The 26,419-nt window shown below is 49.5% G+C and overlaps 2 protein-coding genes across 6 annotated transcripts in view; one reads left to right on the forward strand and one right to left on the reverse strand.

Annotated features, from left to right (window-relative positions):
• LOC135977338 (rho GTPase-activating protein gacV-like) overlaps positions 1-26,419 on the forward strand; it is a 954,030-nt gene that overhangs the window by 115,324 nt on the left and 812,287 nt on the right. The gene's annotated exons all lie outside the window — the stretch shown is intronic.
• On the reverse strand, positions 532-18,384 carry LOC101937825 (zinc finger protein 773-like). 4 transcript variants are annotated; one of them, XM_065577732.1, is made up of 8 exons: positions 18,261-18,384; positions 15,871-15,939; positions 14,510-14,722; positions 13,867-13,889; positions 12,294-12,406; positions 11,987-12,019; positions 7,896-8,009; positions 532-7,492 (listed from the first exon to the last, which is right to left on the reverse strand). In XM_065577732.1, the coding sequence occupies exons 1-8, from the start codon at positions 18,321-18,323 to the stop codon at positions 6,588-6,590; spliced, it is 1,533 nt and encodes a 510-aa protein (XP_065433804.1). In that variant the 5' UTR covers positions 18,324-18,384; the 3' UTR covers positions 532-6,587. The 4 variants fall into 4 exon arrangements, with proteins under 4 accessions (XP_065433804.1, XP_065433805.1, XP_065433803.1 ...); XM_065577733.1 differs by having other exon boundaries at positions 532-7,489; positions 12,294-12,409; XM_065577731.1 differs by having other exon boundaries at positions 12,294-12,409.

Below are 26,419 nucleotides of genomic sequence, written 5' to 3' on the forward strand. Positions count from 1 at the left end.
GTGACAGACACCCATTGGCGGTTCACTACTCCGTCAGGCCTAACACACACACTGCACCTAGCACACTGCTGTCAGATGAAAGCTGGCGACACACCACTCATTAATATCACTGTGTGATGTGTGGGTGGACGGTGCATGAAGAGTTACGTGTGTGTGCAGGAAATATGTCCTAACATGTTTTGAAGGCAGAGGTGATAAACGAATTTGCCCTAGACAAAGGAATGTTGATTTGCCTGTTTGCCTAAGTCTCACATGGAAACCGAGCAGGTTGAGACAATGGGCAGGTCATTTGCATCTGAGGTAAACAACAATAACCAGGAGGATGAGGAAAGAGTCTGGCATTAGCACAGCGGTGTCTGAACTCCAGGGGGCCAGCCTGACTCTTGAGTCAAAGACAATGAACTTTGGAAAATACAAGAAGCAAAAGGGCATTGTGTTATCACAAAGTCAGTTATTCCTTTAAAGGGAATAAATACACAACAGCTTATTACCTTAAATAGTTACCCACATGCTTTTTAAATACACACTGGATCAGATAAAACAATGAAACAAGTTTATTAACTACAAACAGATAGATTAAATGAGTACAAGGAATGAGGCATAAAAGTCATAAGTGGTTACAAGAAAAATAAAAAGATTAAATGTTTTCTTGTGCCTAGCTTACCAAACTACCTGTATAGTAGATTCAAGCAAAGTTTCTTACCACGTTTCTAGCAGCATTTCTGACCCAACTCTTCAGGTCAGGCTCCCTCCTGCAGAGCCCAATGGTGGTTTCCTTTGACTTCTAAGGTGCAGAGAATGAGGTGGGGAAGGAGAGAGAGAGAGAAAAGAGGGTCTTGGGGTATCTTTCTCTCTTTTTTTATAGGTTTTTTTTTAGTCACTTTTTGTAAAGCATTCCCATCTGAGAACGAGGAAACAGGCAGTCTGCTGGAGGAAGGAGACTCTAGGCTGTTTCTTTGTTAGTACGCAGACCTCTGTCCCTGCCTCCCTTCCTTGCTAAAGATTGGTCACTTGGTAGGTGATTGTCCATCAGCTTTGTTGACACCTGGCTTGCCCTTTGTCTTTGAGAAACCGATTTAACCACTCCCCAGACTTACCTGGGAAATGCACGTCAGTCACGATTTTTATGTTCATAACTTTACATATAATAATACTATATGCACTTTACCATGATATTCCTGAGCAGGAACACTCAAGTTATGAGTGTTCACCTTGTACAAAGATTATTACAATAGTGTGTAAGGGTGTATTCCATCACAGTGGGTAATGCTAAAAGGTTTCTTTAGTTAGAAACTTATTTTAGTCAAGGATTTTAGCTTGTTAAAGTTTTAATCACTTAGAAGCATGTTATGCTTTTGTTTGATTTGTAACCATTGCTGTCTCTATTATTCTTGCTTAGTATCCCTTAAATTTCTGTCCTCGGTTAATAATCTTCTTTGTTTTATCATAAGCATGTCAGTGCTATTATATTAAAACACAGTATGAATTCCTGGTTAAATCACGCAAACTGGTGGTACACTCTCTCTAGAGACAGCGAACTTGGTAATTGTGACAGTGACCAGGGGTTGGAGGCTGCAGGGAGATGCTTCTGGAGAGTTTGGGGACTCAAGTACAAGGGTTAACCTGGCAGGCAAAATTAGGACTGGTGGCATCCTGTGGAATCTATGGGGCTGGCTAACAAACTGGAGTGGGAAGGAGTTGTCACTTTGGTTAGCACCACCAGACGCAGAGGGGTGACTTACAGTTCTGGACACCCTGAGAAAGCATCACATCTCATGACAGATGTCTTGCCTTTGCTTTGCAAACAAGAGAAGTAGGGAACTCAATGACCCTTAGGGCTGGTCTACACTGGAGGGTGGGGGGGGAAATCGATCTAAGATACGCAACTTCAGCTACAAGAATAGCATAGCTGAAGTCGACGTATCTTAGCTCGACTTACCTCCCGTCCTCACGGCGCGGGATCGATGGCCGCGGCTCCCCCGTCGACTCCGCTTCCACCTCTCAGAGCGAGAGTTCTGGAGTCAATGGGGAGCGCGTTCGGGGATTGATTTATCGTGTTTAGATGAGATGTGATAAATTGATCCCCGATAGATCGATTACTACCCGCCGATCCGGCGGGTAGTGAAGACGTACCCTTACAGACTAACTGGGTAAAAGATTATACTACATGTCTCCTTAAGCAATTTCCACTTAACAGAAAATTTGCTTTAGAGCTTGTCGAAATAAATTCTATCTGAAGTAAAACACTGGGTCAGTACTCTCATATACACTATTTCTCTCTCGTATCCCCCCATTCCAACCTTTGAAGTGAGGTTTTTCTTCAGAACTCATTAGTCCAAAGGATGTATCTTACATCAAATATACTTTAAAAGATTAGTCACCATTTCCTACAGTAAATGAGAACCAGTATAAAATTGCAGTGTTCCAGTATAATTCATGTTATCACAAAATTAGTGTCTTACTCTTTAACCAATAATGTTCAATTTCATTTCCATTGGTAACAATAACATATTCAAAGATTGCAAAATCTTATATGTGTTAGTTTTCTCTTAATTCCCAGTTCTATCAAGTGAGTCTCATGTAAAGTTGCATTCTGTGTCAACATAGGTGTCTTCCACTTCTTTGAATTGGTTTATCTCTTGGTCTTCTGCTATAAATGTTGGTGAAAGGGGTCTCACACTATGTGGGAAGGTCTACATCATGAGAACAAGCACCTCTACTCTATTTTCACACTTTCTAATCTTTCAAATTAGCAGGACATGAAGAAGAAGTGATGCAAATGCATAAAGCACAAGGGCAAAACTAAGAGACAAAAGCAGAGAATCCACATTTATGTATCCGGCTGTCTGCACTTGGAATCTAACACATCCATTCCCTCAGTGGTTATCATCACTTACACGGCATGAAAGTCCTTGTTGTCCACCAATGGCGCCAGACTGCGATCCATGAGGAAGGAATGTCCTTTGAAGGCACTAACTGCTTCTTTCTTTGCCTTTTGGTAAAGGACAATTGTTCCCGGTTTATCTATGGCATCCTCAGGGACCTTACTCAATGCCATTAACTTAGGGAGAGGTGTTCTAAACACAGTTTTACCTGGGCCACCACAGAGTCCTTCTCTGAGGTGAAAACCAACCACTGGTACCTGCTATTACTGAGTGCTTGCCAAATCCTTGGCCTTGGTCAGGGTAAATTTACACTTCTCTGGAGTAGAATCCTTTACCAAACCACCCAAAATCTCAGCAGTGTTACTGAGGAAAAGCTTCCCCAAACATGTACAATTTGTTTCTTTAATCTGGTGGCACAGGTCTAAATTAGGGACTGCATCAGAATCCCTGCAAGCCACCAAAAGTGGGGTATCTATTCAAAAATCACTATTCCGCAACTACCCCACATTCAACACTGAGTTCATTTTATACACATCTGCACCACGTACAAAGGGTAAGTTCAGCAAAAATGCCACTTCCATTTCCTCCACACCTACACAGATGGGGACAGTTTCCCAAAACACAGGCAACATGCACCTGATTAGGAAGGAAATATCTTCCTAATGTGAAGGGCCTGGGCCTCAACTACTTTGGGAACGAAATAAATGGTTATTTTCCCTAGCTCTAAGTCACTTACTCTGGAATTCTCTTCCCAGACCATCGGCAACGATACCGCCGTAACCAGCTGAACATGGGTGTGATTGTAGTCAGTTACTTCAGTTAGTTTGGGGTGTGCTGTTATTTACCATCTCGGAGTGGAGATTTTCAAACACTACTGTTTCCATGGTAGCATGTCCAATAGGTTGAAGCATGACCTCTCCTGATGACTGAACTGCACGTGAACTTCCCCCGTGGGCCACGTCATCATGGAGGGGCAAGGAAAAAACAAAAATAAATAAATGACTATTTTAGCAAATGGTCATTTGTCTCGAAGTCCCCACTAAATCCGAGCTACATTCTGTTTAACAAAACTGCCTTCCAGTGATGTGATTAAATGGCCTTCAGGAAAGAGAGAGAAACTGACAATACCAAGGGGGATAAGACACTTTCAGTTTCATAGAAACTGAACTTGCAGAGCAGGCTACATCTGATGACTCAGAATCAGGACAACAGATTCTCCCATTGTGTTGTCCTCTGATCCGTTCAAATGTGCTTCACTCAGTGCCATCTCATGATTTTTGAATCAGGTAATTTACAAACGTTTTAGCATCATCGTAATGGAGAAAAACAGCCAAACTTTCCCTCAGCAACGATCCCAGCTGAGCAGGAAAAAGCCCAGAAGCAGCTTTGCCGGTTGTGGGAAACGCAGATGAAAGCATAGAACAATTACTCGGTGTTTGGGATCCATTCCAATTCCTGCTCCGGGTCTGCGTCTCTTTCAGCTCCCGCCCTAACGGGTCTGCACGTAGGTATCACAATGTGACCCTAAATCAGGGAGCTGAGAATGTTGCATCACGTGACACTTTGGGAGGTGGAGCAGTAGAATGCGGGCAGAATAAACTCTATGGATATGTCTACACTGCCCAAAAAGGAAAAAGTGGCAGCGATTCTCAGATCCTCAGTTTCTCGACTCCGGCTCATGCTACAGCGCTAAAAGCCCCGTCCCCAGGCTTCAGAGCCCAAGCTCCAGTCTCATCTGTTTCCTTGGCTATTTTTAGGTCTGTAGCATACGCCCATGCCTGTAAACCCAGGCAGACTCGAAGACTTGCGGCTGCAGGAGTTTTTGGAGTGTAGACATAGCCAATCTGTCCCCAAGGGGGAACTCAATGCCTCTGACAATCACTCTGCTGACCGCAGGGGACAGTGATGCCCAGGGTTTGTCTAGGCTAGGAAAAGTGATGGAGGTTAAGTCAGGTCCAGGGGGAACATGCTAGATAATGCCGGGCACTATGGGCTGTGGCTGCACTGCAGGAATCGTTATGTTTTACATCAGGAGGTGAAAGGTGAACTGTCAGGTTGGAGGGAGGTCACCAGTGGAGTTCCTCAAGGTTCGGTTTTGGGACAGATTTTATTTAATCTATTTATTATTGACCTCGGAACCAATTGTAGGAGTGGGCTGATAAAGTTTGCAGATGACACAAAGTTGGGAGGTATTGCCAATTCGGAGGAGGATAGGGATATTCTGCAGGGAGACTTGAATGACCTTGTAATTTGGAGTAACAGAAATAGGATGAAATTTAACAGTGAAAAGTGTAAGGTGATGCACTTAGGGATGACTAACAACAATTTTAGTTACAAGCTGGGGACGCATCAGTTAGAAGTAACGGCGGAGGAGAAAGACCTTGGAGTCCTGGTAGACCGCAGGATGACCATGAGTCGACAATGTGACGTGGCGGTGAAAAAAGCCAATGCGGTCTTGGGATGCATTAGGCGAGGTATATCTAGTAGGGATAAGGAGGTCCTGCTTCCGTTGTACAAGGCGCTGGTGAGACCTCATTTGGAGTACTGTGTGCAGTTCTGGTCTCCGATGTTTAAAAAAAGATGAACTCAAACTGGAACGCGTACAGAGAAGGGCCACTAGGATGATCAGAGGAATGGAATCATATTCTATGATTCTATGAAAAACCTATCGTATGAAAGGAGACTCGAGGAGCTCGGGTTGTTTAGCCTAACCAAATGAAGGCTGATGGGGGATATGATTGCTCTCTTTAAATATATCAGAGGAATAAATACCAGGGAGGGAGAGGAATTATTTCAGCTCAGTACTAATGTGGACACGAGAACGAATGGATATAAACTGGCCGTGGGGAAGTTTAGGCTTGAAATTAAACGAAGGTTTCTGACCGTCAGAGGGGTGAAATATTGGAACAGCCTTCCGAGGGAAACGGTGGGGGCGAAGGACCTGTCTGGTTTTAAGATTAAACTAGATAAGTTTATGGAGGGAATGGTTTAATGGGATAACATGATTTTGGTCAAATGAACAGTGTGCCATCGCTGGTAAATAGTATCAATGAGCAATGAGGGTCTGGCTGGAGAGTCTTGCCTACGTGCTCGGGGTTCTACTGATCGCCATATTTGGGGTCGGGAAGGAATTTTCCTCCAGGGTAGATTGGCAGAGGACCTGGAGGTTTTTCGCCTTCCTCCGCAGCATGGGGCAGGGGACGCTGGCTGGAGGATTCTCTGCTACTTGAAGTCTCTAAACCACAGGATTTGGGGACTTCAACAGCAGAGTCAAGGGAAAGGGTTGGGACGGCTTTGTGGCCTGCATCATTCGGGAGGTCAGCCTAGATGATCATAATGGTCCCTTCTGTCCTTAAAGTCTATGAGTCTATGAGAGCTAACCTGGGCTAATTATTTCCATGGAAAATCCCAGTGGAGACATGGCCTAGGCAGATTATATCTCAACGTAGCTAGTCGAAGTCACTGCTATCTCCCCACACGGGGCTGATGGATATTCCCGGCAGGTGGGAGACACCATCCCCTTCACTACCAGGACAAAGGGGCTGATAGAAGGGGCCCTGGGATTCACCCCAAAGAAGGGTGAGCTGCAAACACAAAAGTGGGGCAGCTGAGAGCGCACAGTGACACAACGGTGCAAACACCCTTAAAGATCTCTATGTAGGAATTAGCAAAAGCATCTTTGGCCAGCCCTAGTCAATGAGTTTACTGTCCTTTGTGGATCCTCTGGTGTCTAATAAGGTTGGAGCGGTCATTGAAGCTTTTCCCACACTTGGAGCATTTAAAGGGTCTGTCTCCTGTATGGATTGTCTCATGTCTAATAAGGTCTGAGCTCCGAGTGAAGCTTTTCCCGCACTCGCAGCATTCATAGGGTCGCTCTCCCGTATGGATTCTCCAGTGTGTAATAAGGCTGGAGCTCACACTGAAGCTTTTCCCGCACTCCGAGCATCTATAAGGTCTCTCCCCCATGTGGGTTCTCTGATGCGTAATAAGGTTAGAGCGGTCGTTGAAACTTTTCCCGCACTTGGAGCATTTAAAGGGTCTGTCTCCCGTGTGGATTGTCTCATGTCTAATAAGGTCGGAGCTCCGAGTGAAGCTTTTCCCGCATTCTGAGCATCTATAGGGTCTCTCCCCCACGTGGGTTCTCTGATGCTGAGTAAGGTTTGAGCTGTCAGTGAAGCTTTTCCCACAGTCATGGCATTTAAAGGGTCTATTTCCTGTGTGGATTCGCCAATGTTTAATAAGGTTTGAACGCTGATTGAAGCTTTTCCCACACTCTGAGCATTTATACGGTCTATTTCCTGTGTGGATTCTCCAGTGTGTAATAAGGTTGGAGCGACTACTGAAGGTTTTCCCACACTCCGTGCAGGTGTTTTTTCTCTCTCCTGGGGGAATTCTCTGCTGGGCTGTGGTTTCCTGGAGGTCCTGGCCACTTCCCCAACCATGCCCTGGCTGATTTCCCTGCTGACTCTCATGAGCTTTTCTCCGCTCACGACTCCAGTGAATATTCCCTTCAAATCTTTCTGAAAACATCCCGGATGATTCCACTAGCTCGTGATCTTTCTGCTGAAGATTCTCCTCCTTGCTCTTACTCACTGCCCCTTCGCCTGCTGGGATAGAGAGAGAGAATCCAGGCGAGAGTCAATCCAGGTGCTGGGCTGAAAGGAAACCTCAGCTAGGGGATGGGGAAAGGGGGAAACAAACGACAGTAATTGCTGGAGAGATGGGGGGGAGGGACTGCAGGAGCTGAACCCCTCCCATCTTTCCCCAGAGAAGAGAGAGGATCCCCGTTCTGCCTCCACATCCCATGTGAACGCTCAGGGGCAAGGGAGACTGGGGAGGGAGCTATGCCAGATGTCAGTGAGGATGGGTGGGAAGCTGTGACCTCCTTCATGAGGACGTATCACATGCTGGGGACAACCCTGAACTTAGAGTTCACAAGGTCTTTGGAGGGAATCCCAGCTCTTTTCTTCAGACACCAAGAAGTTTTGAGTTAGTTGAACTGATTCCTACCCCGGCAGGCACCTCCCTGGATCTCTCTTTCCTCTGAGCCCTGGAGACCCAGGACCCACGGCTCTTCCCCTTGTTCCAGCTGGGAGACACCATCAGGTTTGGAAACTGGAAACCCTGCTCAGGGGAAAGAAAACAAGGGAGGGCAGGTGAATTTGTGGGACAAGGTTGTGTGGTTTTAACCCTAGCTCATTCTAAACCAGTGAAATCCCAAGTGCCCAAAGCTGCAGGACACTGCTAATGGGGGAATGTAACCATCTCCATCTCTGCTGGGAACACACACAGCCAGACACTCATCATCAAGGGGATCCTAAAACAGAGAAGGCAACTGTATGTCCCCGAAAGAGGAGACTGCAGAGCGAGGAGTGGCCTTGGCTGCTCTTCTCACCAAAAGAGGTGTCCGGTGACCAGCAGAGGCCGCAGGAAACGGGGACCATTGGCTGGGTTCAGCACGCGGGAGGAATGTCGTCAGCACCAAATGCAGCAGCTCAGGGTTATTAGCTGTCAAGAAAATACATTCTGGGGAATTACGGACTCTATCGAGTTCCGTGTAATAGGAGAGTATGAAAATCCCCCAGGGAGGGGAGAGGGAATTAGAATTTGGGAGAAACAGACTGTAATTCTTCTGGAAAAGGAGAACGCGAGAAATAAGACTCAGGTCACGTGACCTAAAGAGGAACCAGCTCAAAGATCCAGGGAGCCTGGGGGAAGAGAGATTGTGGCTACTGCAGATGGGGAGGGGGAAGCAAGATCCTCTGAGTTCCCTGAAGTCTTGCTACCATCCTGTGACATCACCAAGAAAGTGCCCCTTTATGCCGGGGAAGGGGTTGTCCCGTGGCAGGGATGAAATGCAGGAAGTGTCCAGGGTTTCAGTGAGTAGGGACGAGGTGGGCAGGGGGAGGAGCGAGCAGTGGAGGGAGGACAAGAGTTATAACAATATAAAAAATACGTAAAAGAAAGTGAAAGTGGACTAAAAAAATGGAGGGTAGGTTCCAAAGCAACGGGGCCTGGGCAGAGATTCTGTGTTCATGGGCTGGGACTCCCCCAACCCCAGATCCCCCCAACCTGCCTTCCCTCCCTGGTGGCCATTAGTCTTCTTCCTCCACAGTCCCCTCCCCCCGCCCTCCTCACATCCTGGGACCACAGCACCTACTCCTTGTGTTCTCCTCCCCCGGCCCCAACCCCCTTCGCTTCCAGGTCCTCAACCGCTTTCTATCCCACCCTCCCACTATTCCAAGCCTTCCCCACTCCCACTTCCCAGGAGCTCCTGCCCCACAAAAATTTCCTTGCCTCCCACCAGCACCACCACTGCTTGCACTGCCTCCCTTTGTTCACACCACCACCAGCCTGCCACCTCCTCAGAGCTCCTGTCCTGAATGCCTCCCATTGTCCAGCCCTCCTCGACACCGTGACTCTCCAGAGCACCTGCTCTACGGTAACCCCCTCCCCACAGTCCTCCCAGCTCCCAGGAGCTCTTCGCCCCAAACCTTCCCCTCCCCAGCCTACCAGTGCCCAGCCCCGGACCCTTCCAGAACATTGAGTTCAGCCAAGCCCAACTCGTGAAAACCAGCAAATACAGAGTTATGGTACCTGCCCACACAGCCGAACTTTGAGTGACTGCCCCGTGCACCCTTCACGCATTCTGCCTTGGCCCTGTACGGGCCAGGAGCTCCCTACACTTAGTCTGCCCCACAGGAGAGCACCACAGCTACTCAGTGATACAACTCCTTCAGCCCCTTTAGGGCCCTGGTGCGCACAATACCATTTACTTCCCCTCCATTAAACTCACACCGCACACATCTCCCCCCTAGCTGCTGACACACCCCTTGGCAAGATGGCCCCTATGCCCTGCTAGTGACGGTGCAGTGCTGAAATCAGGCATGCTGGATTGTTTCAGGTCCACACGCACCTCTTTCCTCATATCCCACAGGTTGGGGAGAGAGACTCACACACACCCCGACCCCAGAGAACCACAGCTCCCCAGATCACCTCATAGCACAATCACTGTGCTGCCAAACTCCTCCACACACTTCCACTCAGTACTGCGACACTGTATGGAACTGTGAGACATTTGATATTATTATTAATACCAATATTATAAAGTTGCAATGAATCGTGCCAGATATGCCGTGTAAGGTGTCAGTGATTTGCCAGGCAATAATGTTGTTTGTATGTTTGTATCACCTTTGTATACTGTGAGTTCTAGATATGCGTGGTACATCTGTATTTCAAAACTCATGCCGTGGTTCTGGGTGACACCCCCAGACAGATTGGCATCAGAACTAAGCCTGCTTGATGGGCCATCGAGGGACATCAGCTGAACCCATTAAAAAAGCCAGGGACTACACCTTATGAGTCAGCAAGACATGTAGGGGCAGGCCTATGGACAGAACTCTAAGGCTTTTCCATGCCACGTGCTGTGAAGTTTGTGTTTGGGACAAAGGAAGTACCAACCACATGGCAAAAGGAATATAAAGGGCAGCTGCATCTTCTCCATTTTGTCTTTATTCCTGCTTCTTACTCCAGAGGTAACTTTTCTACAAACGAAGCTCTGAACAAAGGACTGAACGACCCATCCAAGCTGAGGATCTGTTCCAGAGGGACTTTCAAGCCGCCAAACTCACCAGTACTGGTAGGAACCTGATATATGGACCTTGTAGTCTTGTATATATCCGATTGCTTTACCACTTAACAACTCTCTTCTTCTTTTATAATAAACCTTTTGTTTCAGACACTAAAGGACTGGCTGACAGCGTGGTATTTTGGGTAAGATCCAAACTAATATTGGCCTGGTGACATGGCTGACCCTTTGGGGTCAGAAGAACATTTTGTATAGTGAGCAGAGGTTTTAAATGACTTCTCACTGTACTGGACCTAGATGCTGATTGGAGGCCAGAGAACTGGAATGCAGTAAAGGGGGTTGTGTGATTTCTTTTTTAGCTTCTAGATAACCAGAGTGGGGAATCAGGAGCAGTTTGCAACTGGTTGGTGAGTCTAACTTCAGTGTGAACGACCAGTTTTGGGAGAATCTGCTCTTCTTTTTGCAGCCTGTCCTGACATTTCCAGTGAGGGCTGCCCCAGGCACACCGGGTCACAATTACAGCTACTCCTAAAGCAATGAATACAGCTGGAGTACCGGCCGACAATAACAAAGGACCTGCCAGCTCCAGGGGCACAGAGATGGGTTGTGCGGACATTCACCCAAACTCTCCCTTTCCTGGGCTGCAGAAGTTTGAATTTGGCTGAATTCAGCATTCTGGAAGGGCGGGTGCTGTCACCGGGCCTCTGCATTAATGACGTTTTTTTCCATTTAATTTCTCCTTCAGGGTCTCTCTCCTGTCGCCCTTTCTATCTCCTTCACCCTCTCCCCTTCCTCTGGTTGGGCGACTGGGCTACCATCTATTCCTCGGTTCCTTCACTCGCCTGCAAATGCGAACAACAGCAAATGCCATTTTGGCTCCAAACTTTCTGTCTCATCCCCATCTCTACTAACCATTGCGATGGTTTCAGGCTCTCTGGCCGCGATAGGAACACAGCAGTGAAACGGTTACTGTGCACAGCTGCAACCTGCCCGAGTTCACAGTCGGGTTTCAGAAGGAAAAGATTATGAAATGTGGGTTTTATTGGAATTAATAGTTCCCAGGGTCGGTCCACATATGCTATAGTAGCCAGCTGCTCATCCAAACTTGGGCCATATACAATGCAGTGCTCTTCCCTTCACAGCCAGTCTGCACACCGTATAGCAGCCCCATTTCGCATTCAGGATCAGTCTAGACAAGGGTTCCAATCCCTCACTCCCGAGACTCTGCTGCCGCCCTGTGGCGACGCCCATTAAAGCTGCAGGCTGCACCGTGTAAGGATGTTGCAGCCTCGTCTCCCCATTTCACACCACTCAGGTTCTTGTTCCTTCCCTCAAAGGGAAATGCACCCGTCAGCTCAGGATTCACTCTGACCCCCACCAGACCTCACCGCAGGAGTGACCTGGGCAGTCGCTGTCCCACCGCTTTCAGGTTTATCTCGGGCTGGAGGCAGCAAGCCCCTGCCGCTAACATGGTTCTTGGTCTGAATCCCCCCCATGAGAGACAGAAACGTACCTGTGTTGTTCTCCAGCTCCAGTCGCAGAGTCTCTGGGGAAGGAGAGGATGGGAGAGGTGAGAATTCAGGCCCTCGCATTCATGGGCATATTCCTATTGGTTACTAACGTACCTGCTTTTCATTATGAGATGGTGACCCAGAGCGCGGCTGATAACTCAGGCAGAGCCAGCCCCACAGGCTACTCGCATGGGGAAGGGAAACTCCCTGAGCTGGAGCCCAGGGTCAGCGACACACTATAGCCCGACTCCTCCCCAGGGCGAGGGGCCCTCTAACCAGAAGGGACATTGCTGCCAAACTCCAATTCACCTTTGAATCCCAGCAGCACCTCCTGCAGGATAGCACTTTTCAGAGAGAAATCGCTGAGTCTCTTCTCCAGCTCCGCAAACCCCAGCTCTGGCTTCTGAAACGGCCCGTCCTCCCTGCTGAGGAAAGCAGGAAGGGTGAGACATGGGTCTGATCCCCAATCCCAGAAGCCCCCAAACTCTGGGAAACCTGCATCTGAGCTTTATCATCTGAGATGTCACCTGCCCACAGCCCTGTGCTCTCCATGGGCCCAGAGAGATGGGATGTGGGGAGCCTTTGGGGCCCTGAATGGAGACAGGTTCTGGTGCCCTCCCTGGGACACGCTGGGGTGCTGTGCCACCCTCCACTCTGGGTTATTCCAGTAACAAGGGGCACCAGCATTGGGATATGTGGAAAGGGAGGAGACAGAGACCAGAGAGTGGGCGTGTCTCATGTGCTCACAGTGGCCACAGACAGAGCCCAGGTCTTCTCCGGGGATTGAACCTGGACCATTTAATGCCAATAGCCCTGAGAACTTCAGCTAAAGCAGTGACCTCCGGGGTGTCAGCCCCATTGGTGGAGAGGCCTGTATCCCTTATCATTGTCCTTAGGCTAGGGCATAAACTGGGGACACCCAGGCACAAAGATCATGGGGGGGGGTGTATCTGCCCTTTATATAGAAAGCTTTTAAGTACTGTTATTTATAAAGTACTTCATTGTCACAACTTTTTCACTCCCTGGGAAAACAGCCACTTCTCTATTTCTACCCTGTTTCCCTGCCTTCCCCCTGCCCCCTCTCTCTCATCCAGTGTCTGTGTGTCTCTCCTCTGTTCTTCCCTCCCTAGAGCAACTCCCTATTCCCTCCACTCAAGGGCTTCACTCCTGTCCCCTCCCCATCCCACCTGCTACAGAGCTCAGCAGTGGACATTCAAGTGACATCATTTCAGCTACACACCAATGAGATTCCCAGGGGAGTTCACACATCTCTGAGCCGGGTTTCAGGCTGTTTCACAGACTCAGGCCTGGGCTGCACTAAAATATTAGGTTGTCTTAACTACATTGCTCAGGGGTGTGAAAAATCCACACCTCTGAGCAGCGCAGATAAACCGTGAGTGCCCCGGCAGACAGTGCTAGGTCGAACGAGGGTCTTCCATCGACCTAGTTCCTGCCTGTGGGGAGGTGGATCACCTACGCCAATGGGACGACCCCTCCCGTCACCATAGGGAGCGTCTCCACTGAAACGCTGTAGACAGGCCCTCAGGAAGGCACCATCACCTCCCTTTGCATTTTGGAAGGTTTCTTTGCAACCGCGAAAGCCAGAAACCTAAGCTGAGATTCTGCACACTGTGAACACGTGATGCAGCCACGTAAACACATCAGCCAGGCTGGGTCCGGCCCACAAGCCCTATGTTTGCCAGCCCCCATTAGCTGTCAGATAGCAAGAGGCTCTTCTCCTTCCTGAGGCAGCCACTAAGGAAAGACGTGATCTCAGGCACTCAGCCAGCGGGTCACAGCGGGGGAAGCGCCGCAGTCAGGAGAATTCCAATTCTAAACCATCGCTTTCCACACGAACGGTGCCATGGAGCCCAGGACGTACCTGCTCTCAGTGCGTCCAGCACCCTGCACAGGGGGAGAAAGGAGAGACAGTCAGTGGGCCTGTCCCAGGCTGGAGTGGCCTCCTGCTCTGCAGGGGAGTCACCACTGGAGCCGCGGGTATTTGGGGAATTTCAGACACTTGGGTTCACGTTCAGAGAACAGCTGCCATCTCCCTTCCCCACTGCTGGGACATCTGCCCTCAGCAACGCCAGGAGTCCCTGCTAGGTCGCCATCGGGGAAAGTCTCTCCCCAGGCACTTGACAGGAAGAGAATATTCCCCCTAGTGCTGAGAGCCCCCCCCCCCAAGTCCCCTCACACCACTGAACCCACTAGCCTGGGACAACATGGGAGCTTGGGCCTGGTGGGGGGAGGGTGGGCTGGGCATTTCACCCTCAAAGCGCAAACGCAGATAGACATTTACAGGGCAGGAGAGACGGTCTTGGGGTTACAGCACCCAGGACTCCCAGGTCCCAGCCCTGGCTCTGCCACAGACTCACTGTGTGACTGGGGCAGGACTGCGCTCCGTCCTGTGCCTCACTTTCCCCTTTGTACAATAGGGATAATGTCCCTGACCCACCTTGTGAGGGGCGTTGGGGTCTAGGGCTGAGAAGCAGCGTATTAGCACTGCCATAAGCCAGTCTGACCTGTGGGGATTGGCTCCCTGGCTGCTGCTGCCCCTCCTCTCCAAGCAGGGAAATCTCCCCGGATGGTCTGGAGACGCCCTCATCCCGTCTCCTGACGATGGCTCTGGCTAGCTCTTCCAGCTGGGACAGCAGGAGCTGCTCCTGCTCCTCCAGAAACCCTCGCAGCTCCTTCCACTCCGCAACGATCTTCTGCCTCTCGGCTTCCGTCTGTTTCTGCAACCCAGGGAGAGGGCGGCTCGGTAATAGGGGAGAATCAGATCTGTGCCCCCAGCAGATTGGAGTTATTTACCAGAACACAGGGTTGATGCAGCGGGTGATGGGAGCTCAGTTAGGCCAGGAAGGGTGCAGGAAGGAGGGTGGGGTGAGCTGCGCATGGCTAACGGGGGGGGGGGGGCGGCTTTCCCCCCCAAAACCTCATCAAATTGCACTCAGCCAAACTCTTCATCTGCCCACCCACATTTCCTCTCCTTCCCCCCCATCTCCCCTAGGCGCTAGAAAGGAACCCTGGTCACTATAATATCTGAGCAGCCCTTGGGCAGGGTCTCTCCAGGCCACAGACCAACACTGTCCTGCATAGCAGCCTCTTGGACCCTAAACACATCATGTTGCTCCCAGGTCTGACCCTGCTCTCTCCCTGGGCTCCAGTGGGGATGTTTCCTGGCTGAGGCTGGCAGGACAGGCCCTGTATTTGCTGTGTCACAGAATCATAGAATATCAGGGTTGGAAGGGACCTCAGGAGGTCATCTAGTCCAACCCCCTGCTCAAAGCAGGACCAACTTGTTCTGTCATCTGCCACCAATGAGAACAACCGAGCTCCATCCTCTTTGGAACCCCCCTTCAGGTAGCTGAAGGCTGCTATCAAATCCCCCCTCATTCTTCTCTCCTGCAGACTAAACAAGCCCAGTTCCCTCAGCCTCTCCTCATAAGTCATGTGCCCCAGCCCCCTGATCATTTTCATTGCCCTCTGCTGGACTCTCTCTAATTTGTTCACATCCCTTCTGTAGTGGGGGGACCAAAACTGGACGCAATGGTCCAGATGTGGCCTCGCCGAATAGAGGGGAGTTATCAGTTCCCTCGAGCTGCTGGCAATGCTCCTATTAATACAGCCCAATATGCCGTTAGCCTTCTTGGCAACAAGGGCACACTGCTGACTCATATCCAGCTTCTCGTCCACTGTAACTCCTAGGCCCTTTTCTGCAGAACTGCTTCCTAGCCATTCGGTCCCCAGTCTGTAACAGTGAATGGGATTTTTCCATCCTAAGTGCAGGATTCTGCACTTGTCCTTGTTGAAACTCATCAGATGTCACTCAGGACACTCTGATCCCAGGCAAACCGAGGGGCAGGGGGCTCTGGGCACCTACCAGCAGCTCTGCACTTTGCCGCTCCTCCTCGGCTTTTCGCTCACAGGCCAGATGCTCTCCCGGTGCCTCCTGGAAGAAGCGGGGGGAGGGATGTTACAAACTGCTCGAAAGAGCCTCACAGCTTCCAGATTTCAGGGCCCAATCCTGCCCTGCACATCCCTGTGCAGAGCCCCTGGGACTCAAACTTGCTTGGCAGATACAGTTCAGCCTCAGTGAGGAAGATCTCAGGGGGCAGTGAGAGCGGAACCAGGTTTTCCAAGGAACACACAGGACACCCTGGTGAAGTGACAGGGCTGCAGCCCAAACCTGAGCCCCAAACATTCCCCAGCCCCACCCACATCCCAAACAACCAACTTCAGACATTCCCCAACTTCCCCAGCTCCAACCCCAACATACCCAAAGTGCCGGATCTGAACATGGACCCCCTCAAACCCAATATCTCCCAAACCACCCCCCCAATACCCCAGCTGTGACCCCTGCACACACACTGGCACACCCCCAAGCCCCAGCTTTAAACCTCCCCCACATCTACAGACTCCTCAGACCAACACATCCCAAAGTCTGGGTCTGACTCCCCCACTGACACACCCCAGAGCCCAGCTCCAAACAGCCCCCCAAACCCAAGCAGCCCCACGATCCCTGGCTCCAGCCGTTCCTTCTACATAAGAACATTAAAGGGCCAGACTGGGTCAGACCAATGGTCCACCTAGCCCAGTGTCCTGCCTCTGACAGTGGCCGGTGTCAGATGCTTCACAGGGAATGAACAGAACAGGGCGATTAGCACCAGATCGGCTCCCTGTCATCCAGTTCCAGCTTCTGGCAGAGTTTAGGGACACCTGGGGCTTGTGGGGTAGGGGGGAGCAGAGGTGTTATAGACTCATAGAATATCAGGGATGGAAGAGCCCTCAGAAGGTATCTAGTCCAACCCTCTGCTCAAAGCAGGACCAACCCCAACTAAATCATCCCAGCCAGGGCTTCGTCAAGTCGGGCCTTAAAAACCTCTAAGGATGGAGATTCCACCACCTCCCTAGGGAACCCATTCCAGTGCTTCACCACCCTCCTAGTGACATATTGTTTCCTAATATCCAACCTAAACCTCCCCCACTGCAACTTGAGACCATTGCTCCTTGTTCTGTCATCTGCCACCACTGAGAACAGCCGAGCTCCATCCTCTTTGGAACCCCCTTCAGGTAGTTGAAGGCAGCTATCAAATCCCCCCTCATTCTTCTCTTCTGGAGACTAAACAAGCCCAGTTCCCTGAGCCTCTCCTCGTAAGTCATGTACCACAGGCCCCCTGATCATTTTTGTTGCTCTCCATTGGACTCTCCAATTTGTTCACATCATTCTTGTGAGTGTGGGGCGCAGAACTGGACGCAATACTGCAGAGGTGGCCTCACCAGTGCCAAATAGAAGGTAATAATCACTTCCCTCGATCTGCTGGCAATGCTCCTACTAATGCAGCCAAATATCCCGTTAGCCTTCTTGGCAACAAGGGCACACTGCTGACTCATATCCAGTTTTTCATTCCCAGGTCCTTTTCTGCAGAACTGCTGCCTAGCCATTCGGTCCCTAGTCTGTAGCGGTGCATGGGATTCTTCTGTCTTAAGTGCAGGACTCCGCACTTGTCCTTGTTGAACCTCATCAGATTTCTTTTGGCCCAATCCTCCAATTTGTCTAGGTCCCTCTGGACCCAATCCCTACCCTCCAGCGTATCTACCACTCACCCCAGCTTAGTGTCATCCGTGAATTTGCTGAGGGTGCAATTAATCCCATCATCCAGATCATTCATGAAGATGTTGAACAAAACCAGCCCCAGGACCGACCCTTGGGGCACTCCGCTTGATACCGGCTGCCAACTAGACATGGAGCCATTGATCACTACCCGTTGAGCCCGCCGATCTAGGCAGCTTTCTATCCACCTTAGTCCATTCACCCAAACCATACTACTTTAGCTTGTCGGCAAGAATACTGTGGAGACCGTATCAAAAGCTTTGCTAAAGTCAAGCTAGTCTAGGGGGACCAGACAGCAAGTGTGAAAATCGGGAGAGGGGGTGGGGGGTAATAGGAGCCTATATAAGAAAAAGCCCCCCAAATCGGGACTCTCCCTACAAAGTCGGGACCGCTGGTCACCCTAAGCTAGTCCCGGACTAGCCTGGCTCAGAGCCACTCACCAAACGGATCTGCAGCGCTCCCGGCGCAGCCCGGGTTTCGTGTCTCATTCCCCGGCGCTTCCCCACGGCCCCGACACCCCGGTGCTTCCCCGGCTGCGGGGCGCGCGGAGCAGGTGTGTCCCCAGAGCCGCCCCCGGGACCCGCTCCGACCCCCGGCTCCGCCCGGGCTCCCCGCCGCGCCCAGCCCGGCCCGTGTCCCGGCCGCGCGGCCCCGCCCACCTCGCCGCCCCGCTGCCGGCGGGGCCGGAGCAGCCGCCGCGCTGGGCCCCCGGCCCCGGCCATGGCTCCTCGGCTGGACAAAGGGCTGCGGGCGGGGCGGGGCCGCCCCGGATTGGCCGGGCGGAGGGTGGGGCCCGCGCAGGGGGGTTCGTGACGCTCGGGGACTCGAGCTCCCGAGAGAGGAGCCCGGAGCTCAGGCTCCGCGGGGGGGAGCTCGGGGGTCTCGGGCCGGAGCGGGGCCGGGTCCCGCTGGGGAAAGTCCCCGAGCTGCAGCCCGGCTGGGGGCCGGAGCCGGGGCCGAGGGGAGCGGCTGGTGCTGGGGGAACATGGAGCAGAGCCGGGGCAGCGGTTACAGGCTGGTTTGGCTGCTGATCTCTGTGTCTGTGGACATCAATGCCCGCGGGAGGATAAACTACAGCGGAGCTGCCTCCGCTCCAGCCTGGCTTGTAGGTGAGAAATCGAAGAGAACTGGTTCTTTCCTATTCCTACCAAAGCACAGAGTCCGAGATCCCCAGGGCAGAAAGGGATCATCTAGTCTGACCTCCTGCATCACACAGCCCGGAGAACTTCCCCAGAATAATTCCCAGGGCTCTGTTAGAAAAACAGCCACTACTGATTTAAACATGGGTCAGTAACAGCGAATTCACCACCCTCCTTGGTAAATCGTTCCAAGGTATGTTTTCTAATCCTGTATTCATTCTCGTGGTTCTTCTCTGAGCCCTCTCCAATTTATCAACGTCCTTCTTGAATTGAGGGCACTAGAACTGGACACAGGATTCCAGCAGCGATTGCATCATTGTCAAATACAGAGGTAAAATAACCTCTCTACTCCCACTCAAGATTCCCCTATTTATGTCTCCCAGGATCTCATTAGTTCTTTTGGCCACAGTAGCATGTTGGAAGTCCATGTTCAGCTGATTATCTACCATGACCCCCAAATCTTTTTCAGAGTCATTCTTCCCAGGATAGAACCCCCCGTCCACCAGTAACCTGTCCTCTCCTTTATTTACCACTCCTCCAATTTTTGTGTCATCTGCAAACTTTATCAGTGATAATTTTATGTCTTCCAGGTCATTGATAAAAATGTTAAATAGCATATGCCTAGGGCCACGAACCAATTCCTGCGGGACCCCACAGAAACTGACCCATTTGACAATGATTCTTTGTTTACAGTTACATTTTGAGATCTATCAGTTAGCCAATTTTCAATCCATTTAATGTGTGCCATGTTACTTTTATATTGTTCTAGTTTTTTAATCAAAATGTTGAGCGGTACCAAGTCCAACACCTTTCAGAAGTCTAAGTGTATTGTATCAATGCTATTACCTTTTATCAACCAAATTTGTAATCTCATAAAAAAGATATCCAGTTATTCTGACAGGATCTATTTCCATAAATCCATATTGATTTGCATTAGTTACATTACTCTCCTTTAATTCTCTATTAATTCAGTCCAAGAGCAGCCACTCCATTATCTTGCCCAGGATCGATATTAGATTGACAAGCCTGTAATTACCTGGGTTGTCCTGTTTATTATTTTTAAAAATTGGGACAATGTTAGCTTTCTTCTAGTCTTCTGGGACTTACCCCGTGCTGGAAGACTTCTTGAAAATCAATGTTAATGGTCCTGTGAGTTCCTTTTAAAACTCTAGGATACAAGTTATCTGGACCTTAGAAAAATAAACCATAAAAATTTCTAACTTCAGTAGTTTCTGTTCTCCAGCGACACTAGTAGAATGGAAAGAGTGTTATTACCAAATGATGAGACTATATCTGTCTGTTCCCCAAATACAGAACAGAAATATTTATTGAACACTTCTGCATTACTATTCATAATTCTACCATCTCCATCCAGTAATAGACCAATACCACTGTCATGGGATTCTTTTTCTTCCAATTATATTTTAAAAATCCTTCTTATTGTGCTCAACTCTGCTGGCCATACATTTCTCCTTGTGTCTCTTTGTTTCCCTTATCCATTTTATACCTTTCCTAAATTCTGATTTATATTATTTACTATCAATTTCCCTTTCTTCCGTTTGTTATATATTTTTTAAAGTGGCCTTCACTTTCCCTCTACACCAGGTCATTTTTTTTAACCAGCACAGCCTTATTCCTTAATTGTGGGATTGTGGCTTTTGCAGTATCTGAAATAATTCTGTGACACTGTGTACCTCAAAGTAAGCACCCTGGAACCCGCATATTCACTGCTGCATATAATTATGATATGTTTTGTACAAAGTATACCCTGTAGAGTATCATTTTAAAAGTCTTGATCATAGAAGATTAGGGTTGCAAGAGACCTCAGGAGGTCATCTAGTCCAACCCCCTGCTCAAAGCAGGACCAATCCCCAGAGAGATTTTTACCCCAGATCCCTAAATGGCCCCCTCAAGGATTGAACTCACAATCCTGGGTTTAGCAGGCTAATACTCAAACCACCAAGCTATCCCTCCCCCATCAATGTTTTGTCAGTTTTTGCTGCTGCACATTCCTTTTATGTTACAGTAACTGACATTAACAAAAGGGAGAGTGAAGGAAATGGAAAAAAGAAAATGAAAATTGTAATATACTTTGATAACGAAAAGATCAAGGTTAAGCCAAACAAGGCTGCATAATAATAATAATTAATAAATAGTTGAAATAAAATAAGCATGTTGAGGTCTCACTGACATTTGAACTCAAATGACTGGATTCAAAGTCCACAGTGAGACCATTACACCATGGGACCTGCTGCTGCCCTTCCTCTGAACAGCTGTGATGACCAGGACTGAGTTGGGACAATTTTTTGTTTCAGTCTTTGATTCCCTCTGTGGGTGCCCTGTCTCTTTCTCTATTTTCCCTATCTGGCATTATATGTGAAAGAAAGCAGAGTCAAATAGAGTAAAAATCTTAAATGAATCAAACTGTACCATAGAATCTCTATGGATAGAAATTCCACCCTTGAATAATAGGACTATAGTGGTAAGAATACACTACCAACCACCTGACCAGGCTGGTGATGGTAATTGTGAAATGGTCGGGAGATTAGAGAGGCTATAAAAATAGAAACCTCAATAATGATAGGGGATTAAAACTATCCCCATATTGACTGGGTACATGTCACCTCAGGTGAGGAGGCAGAGATAAAATTTCTAGACACCACGAATGACCCCTTGGAGCAGTTAGTCCTGGAACCCACAAGGGGAGCAGCAATTCTTGATTTAGTCCTAAGTGATGCACAGGATCTGGTCCAAGAGGTGAATATAGTTGAGCCGCTCAGTAATAGCGACTATAATGTCATTGAATATAACATTCTTGGGTGGGGGGAATACTAAAGAAACCCACCACAGTAGCATTTAATTCCAGAAAGGGGAACTACAGAAAAATGAAGGAGCTAGTTAAACGGAAATTAAGAGAAACAGTCACAAGAATGAAATTCCTAAAATCAGAAGCAGGAAGCCTGCCAAACAGTCAGTGAGTCCACTGGTCAATCTAGGTTCTAAAGGAGCACACAAGGAAGACAAGGCCGTTTGCATCAGTCTTCGCTGCAGAGGATGTGAGAGAGATTTCCAAACCTGAGCCATTTGTCACCTAAAAAGGTGAAAAATCTGAGGAACTGTCCTAGATTGAGGTGTCAGGCTTTGGAACAACTTGATAAACAGTAATAAGTCACCAGGACTAGATGGTATTCACCCACGAATTCTGAAGGAACTCAATTATGAGCTTGCAAAATTATGTAACCTATCACTTAAATCTGCCTCTGTACCAAATGACTGCAGGATAGCTAATGTAACACCAATTTTTAAAAAAGGCTTCAGAGGCGATCCTGGCAATTACAGGCTGACATGTCTAACTTTAGTACCAGGCAAATTGGTTGAAGCTATAATAAAGAACAGGATTATCAGACATATAGCTGAACATAATATGTTGGGGAAGAGTGAAGACGACTTTTGTAAAGGGAAATCATGCCTCAGTAATCTATTAGAATTTGTTTAGGAGGTGTGGGGTGAGGCTGGGGCTGAGGGGTTTGGGGTGTGGGAGAGGGCTCCAGGCTGGGGCAGGGGTGCAGCGGGGGGTACGGTCTCCGGGCTGAGGGTGTGGTCCAGAAATTAGGGGTTTAGGGTGAAGGAGAGGGCTCCGGGCTGGGGCAGGGGGTTGGGGTGCGGGGTCCTGGTGGCATTTACCGCGGCTTCCAGGAAGCGGCCCCCAGGTCCCGGTGGCTCCCAGACACATCGGTGGCCAGTGAGGCTCCATGCCCTGCCCTCGTGCCTGCAGGCGCCACCCCCGCAGCTCCCATTGGTCACAGTTCCCAACCAATGGGAGCTGCTTAGCCGGCACTCAGGACGGAGGCAGCGTGTGGAGCCTCCCTGGTCGTCGATGTGCCTAGGGGCCACAGGGCCCTGGTGGCTGCTTCCGGGAGCTGCATGGAGCCAGGGCAGGCAGGGAGCCTGCCTTAGCCCTGGGCCCCCGCTGTGCTGCCAACCGGACTTTTAATGGCCTGGTTGGTGGTGCCCAGGACTGGCTCTAGGCACCAGCAAACCAAGCACGTGCTTGGGGCGGCACAATTCCAGGGGCTGCACTTGTGCTCTTGGAGGTTTTTTTTTTTTGCTTGGGGCGGTAAAGAGCCGGCCCTGGTGGTGCCAACCAGAGCCGCCAGGGTCCCTTTTCGACCGGGCGTTCCAGTCGAAAACCGGATGCCTGGAAACCCTAATCAGCCACAGAAACAAAGTGAGTCAACCTAAATACCCTTTCAGTGTCAATGCACACAGAAGAATTGTGTGTCAGTGCCCTGCACAAGAACTCTGTGTGGCTCAAATGCTTCTCTCTCACCAACAGAAGTTGGTCCAATAAAAGATATTCCCTCCCCCACCTTTTCTCTCTAATATCCTGGGACTGACCCGACTACACAACACTGCATAAAGCCCTGCATGACCTTTACTGGGTCAGGATTTTGGTTTTTTCCTCATGTTTTGCATATAATGAACGTTGAACCTTGTCATTAATATTGCTATTTCCATCTTGGGGGTGTATTTAGATACGTGTTGTTCTGTTATATGCTTATATTTTACATAAAAAAAAATAAAAATCAAGTTAAAAATCACATGGCTTTTCATTCCTTGGGTTCTGGTGCCATCATGTGGCCATTTTGTTCCACTCCTGCCAATTAAAAGCATTAGCATTTTGCAAAGAAATGTTAGTTCAGGGGTCGGCAACCTTTCAGAAGTGGTGTGCCGAGTCTTCATTTATTCACTCTAATTTAAGGTTTCGCGTGCCAGTAATACTTTGAATGTTTTTAGATGGTCTCTTTCTATAAGTCTATAATATATAACTGAACTATTGTTGTATGTAAAGTAAATAAGGTTTTTAAAATGTTTAAGAAGCTTCATTTAAAATTAAATTAAAATGCAGAGCCCCCCCGGACCAGTGGCCAGGACCCAGGCAGTGTGAGTGCCACTGAAAATCAGCTCGCGTGCCGCCTTCGGCACGCATGCCATAGGTTGCCGACCCCTGCGTTAGTTCCTTGGGAAAGACCCTGCAGGGGAAGCTGCATTCATTTAATCTTAATAAATAAATAAATAAATAAATAAAGAGTAAAGAGTGAAATATTCCCCTGGCACCTGAGTCCCAAGCGGCCTGCCATGCTTCTGCCCAGCTCGCAGCCCAGTAGTTGCTGATGCCCCTCAGCCCCAGGGTGTGACGCCATGTCATGGTGCACTCCTTGCTCTTCCATGAACTTCTGCAACCTCCTGAGCCAGGAATCACCCAGAGTCCACATGTTGGTAACCCGGCAGCACACACATTTCTTTCCCCTCAGCAGTCCAGGTACCTGTGCTGTCAGTGTCTTTGGAAACACCACGTTATCCTGCCCCAAGATTAGGAATAGCAACTCGCCCCCAAAAAGCTAGTAAATTATGGATTTTTTGTCAAGCAACCGGCCCCTCCTGAAAGGACAAGACCCCCCCCAGACCCTGACTCAAGCGAAAGGGGTGGGGGAAGAGGCCCATGTAGATGGACATGGGCCACCCAGATCATGGTGCACACATGGGGGGCAGCAAGAGGAGCCCAGACACCCCCCATATGCCAGTTTATAAGAGGGATGCTGGGAGGGGCAAGAGCCCCCCAGATCTGGGCACTCATGTGGGAGAGGAGAATGTGGGGCTGAGAAATGCCTCTGCCCCTATTCTCATCCAGTCGCCCTGCCACTGATCCTTGTCCTGTACTTAACCTACCTCCATCCCGAGCTTTAATCTTAACCCTAACACTGATTCTAACTTCAGTTCTACCAGAGGATGGAGGAATAGGACTAGGATTATCTTGAATATTTGTGTACCATCTGAAAACCTTGCCCTGCGCCTATATCTTACCCTACCCTACTCCTAACCCTACGTGTACAATGAAACCTAATCATAACCCTACACCCAAACCCTAGAAGTGCCACAAACCTTAACCCTTACCTTAGCCAACCCCAACCCTAGCCCAAACACCAACCTCAGTCCTAACTAATGTTCCCTCTAAGTTTTTCCATCCATGTGCGGAATGAATTTTGTTATGTGCAGCAGTATCAAGGTAAAGTGTGGGTGTGCGCCACCAATAGAAATAAAAAACCAGATAGAATATATATATTTTAAAAGTTACCATAGGGCTAATTACTCCAGCCAGGACAGGCATTTTAGAACTACTACTCAAAGAATTAAATTTAAGCATAAGAGAGAAATAAAATTATGAAATGCACAGACCAGTTAAAAAACTAAAATAACAGCACTGTGAAAGAATAAAATTACAGAGAATATATGTGCACTGCAGGAAGTACCAAGAAGTAACAACACCAACACAAGAATGTGTTGGGAGGTGAGTGTGAAAGAGCCAAAGTGTGTGTGTCAGAGACAGTGTGTGTGGTATGTGAGAGAGACAGTATGTATGTGTGTGTGTGTGTGTGTGTGTGTGTGTGTGTGTGTGTGTGAGAGAGAGAGAGAGAGAGAGAGACTGTGTGTGTGTGACAGACTGTGTGTGTATGTGTGTGTGTATGTGAGACACAGAAACAGTGTGTACGTGTATGCGTGAGACACAGCATGTAAAAGTGTGTGTGTGTATGTATGTGAGACAGTGTGTGTGTGTGTGACAGACACAGTGTGTGTGTGAGACAGTGTGTGAGAGAGAGACACACACGCACAGAGCATGTATATGTGTGAGAGACTGTGTGTATGTGTGAAAGACACAGAGACAGTGTGTGTGTGTGTTGTGTGTGAGAGATAAACACAAAACAAAAGACTATCTATGGCAGGGGTGAGTAAACTTTTTGGCCCGAGGGCCACATATGGGTATGGAAATTGTATGGTGGGCCATGAATGCTCATAAAACTGGGGGGGTGAGATGCGAGTGGGGGGTGAGGGCTCTGGGTTGCAGGAGGGTGGGACCGAGGGGTTCGGAGGGCGGGAGGGGAATCAGGGCTGGGGCAGGGGGTTGGGGCACGGGAGGGGGTCAGGAGTGCAGGCTCTGGGTGGCACTTACCTCAAGCAGCTCCTGGAAGCAGCGGCATGTCCCCTTCCGGCTCCTATGCGGAGGCGCAGCGAGTGGCTCTGCGCACTGTCCCATCTGCAGGCACTGCCCCTGCACCTCCCATTGGCCCCGTTTGCTGGCCAATGGGAGCTGTGGAAGCAGCGCTTGTGGTGGGGGCAGCATGCGGAGCCCCCTGGCTGCCCTTACGCGTAGGAGCCGGAGGGGGGATGTGCCGCTGCTTCCAGGAGCTGTGCGGAGCAAGCCCCCGACCCCGCTCCCCGGCAGGAGCTCAAGGGCCAGATTAAAATGTCTGAAGGGCCAGATGCGGCCCCCGGGCTGTAGTTTGCCCATCCCTCATCTATGGAGCCTAATCAGCTCTGTCTTTAAACAGTGGAGAGGGGCAGGTCAAATAGTACTTGTGACTCAGGCAGACCATCAAGCAAAACACCCGTTCCCACCCTCTCTCTCGATGCCCTCAATCAGCACAGGCTAAGTACATTTCTACTACCCTTTACTCGTGCAATAAGAATAACAACATTTCATTCCCTCCCCCCGGCACTTGATTCACTCCTGGGCGGCCACGCAGCTTAGAGGGACCACAGACCCTAACCCTACATTATTCTTCCCACATAAATGAAACCAGGGGCGGCTCCAGGCACCAGCGCAGCAAGCACGTGCCTGG

Source organism: Chrysemys picta, chromosome 24, assembly GCF_011386835.1.
Source record: "Chrysemys picta bellii isolate R12L10 chromosome 24, ASM1138683v2, whole genome shotgun sequence".
In the NCBI taxonomy this organism is placed as follows: domain Eukaryota; kingdom Metazoa; phylum Chordata; order Testudines; family Emydidae; genus Chrysemys; species Chrysemys picta.

Excerpts from the sequence above, each read along its gene's own strand:
- LOC101937825 (XM_065577731.1), bottom strand. The coding sequence starts at position 18,323 with ATGGCCGGGGCCGGGGGCCCAGCGCGGCGGCTGCTCCGGCCCCGCCGG. Across the intron at positions 15,940-18,260 it reads GCCGGCAGCGGGGCGGCGAG|GAGGCACCGGGAGAGCATCT; the intron begins GTGGGCGGGGCC and ends CGCTTCTTCCAG. Across the intron at positions 12,410-13,866 it reads GCTGGACGCACTGAGAGCAG|CAGGGAGGACGGGCCGTTTC; the intron begins GTACGTCCTGGG and ends TGCTTTCCTCAG.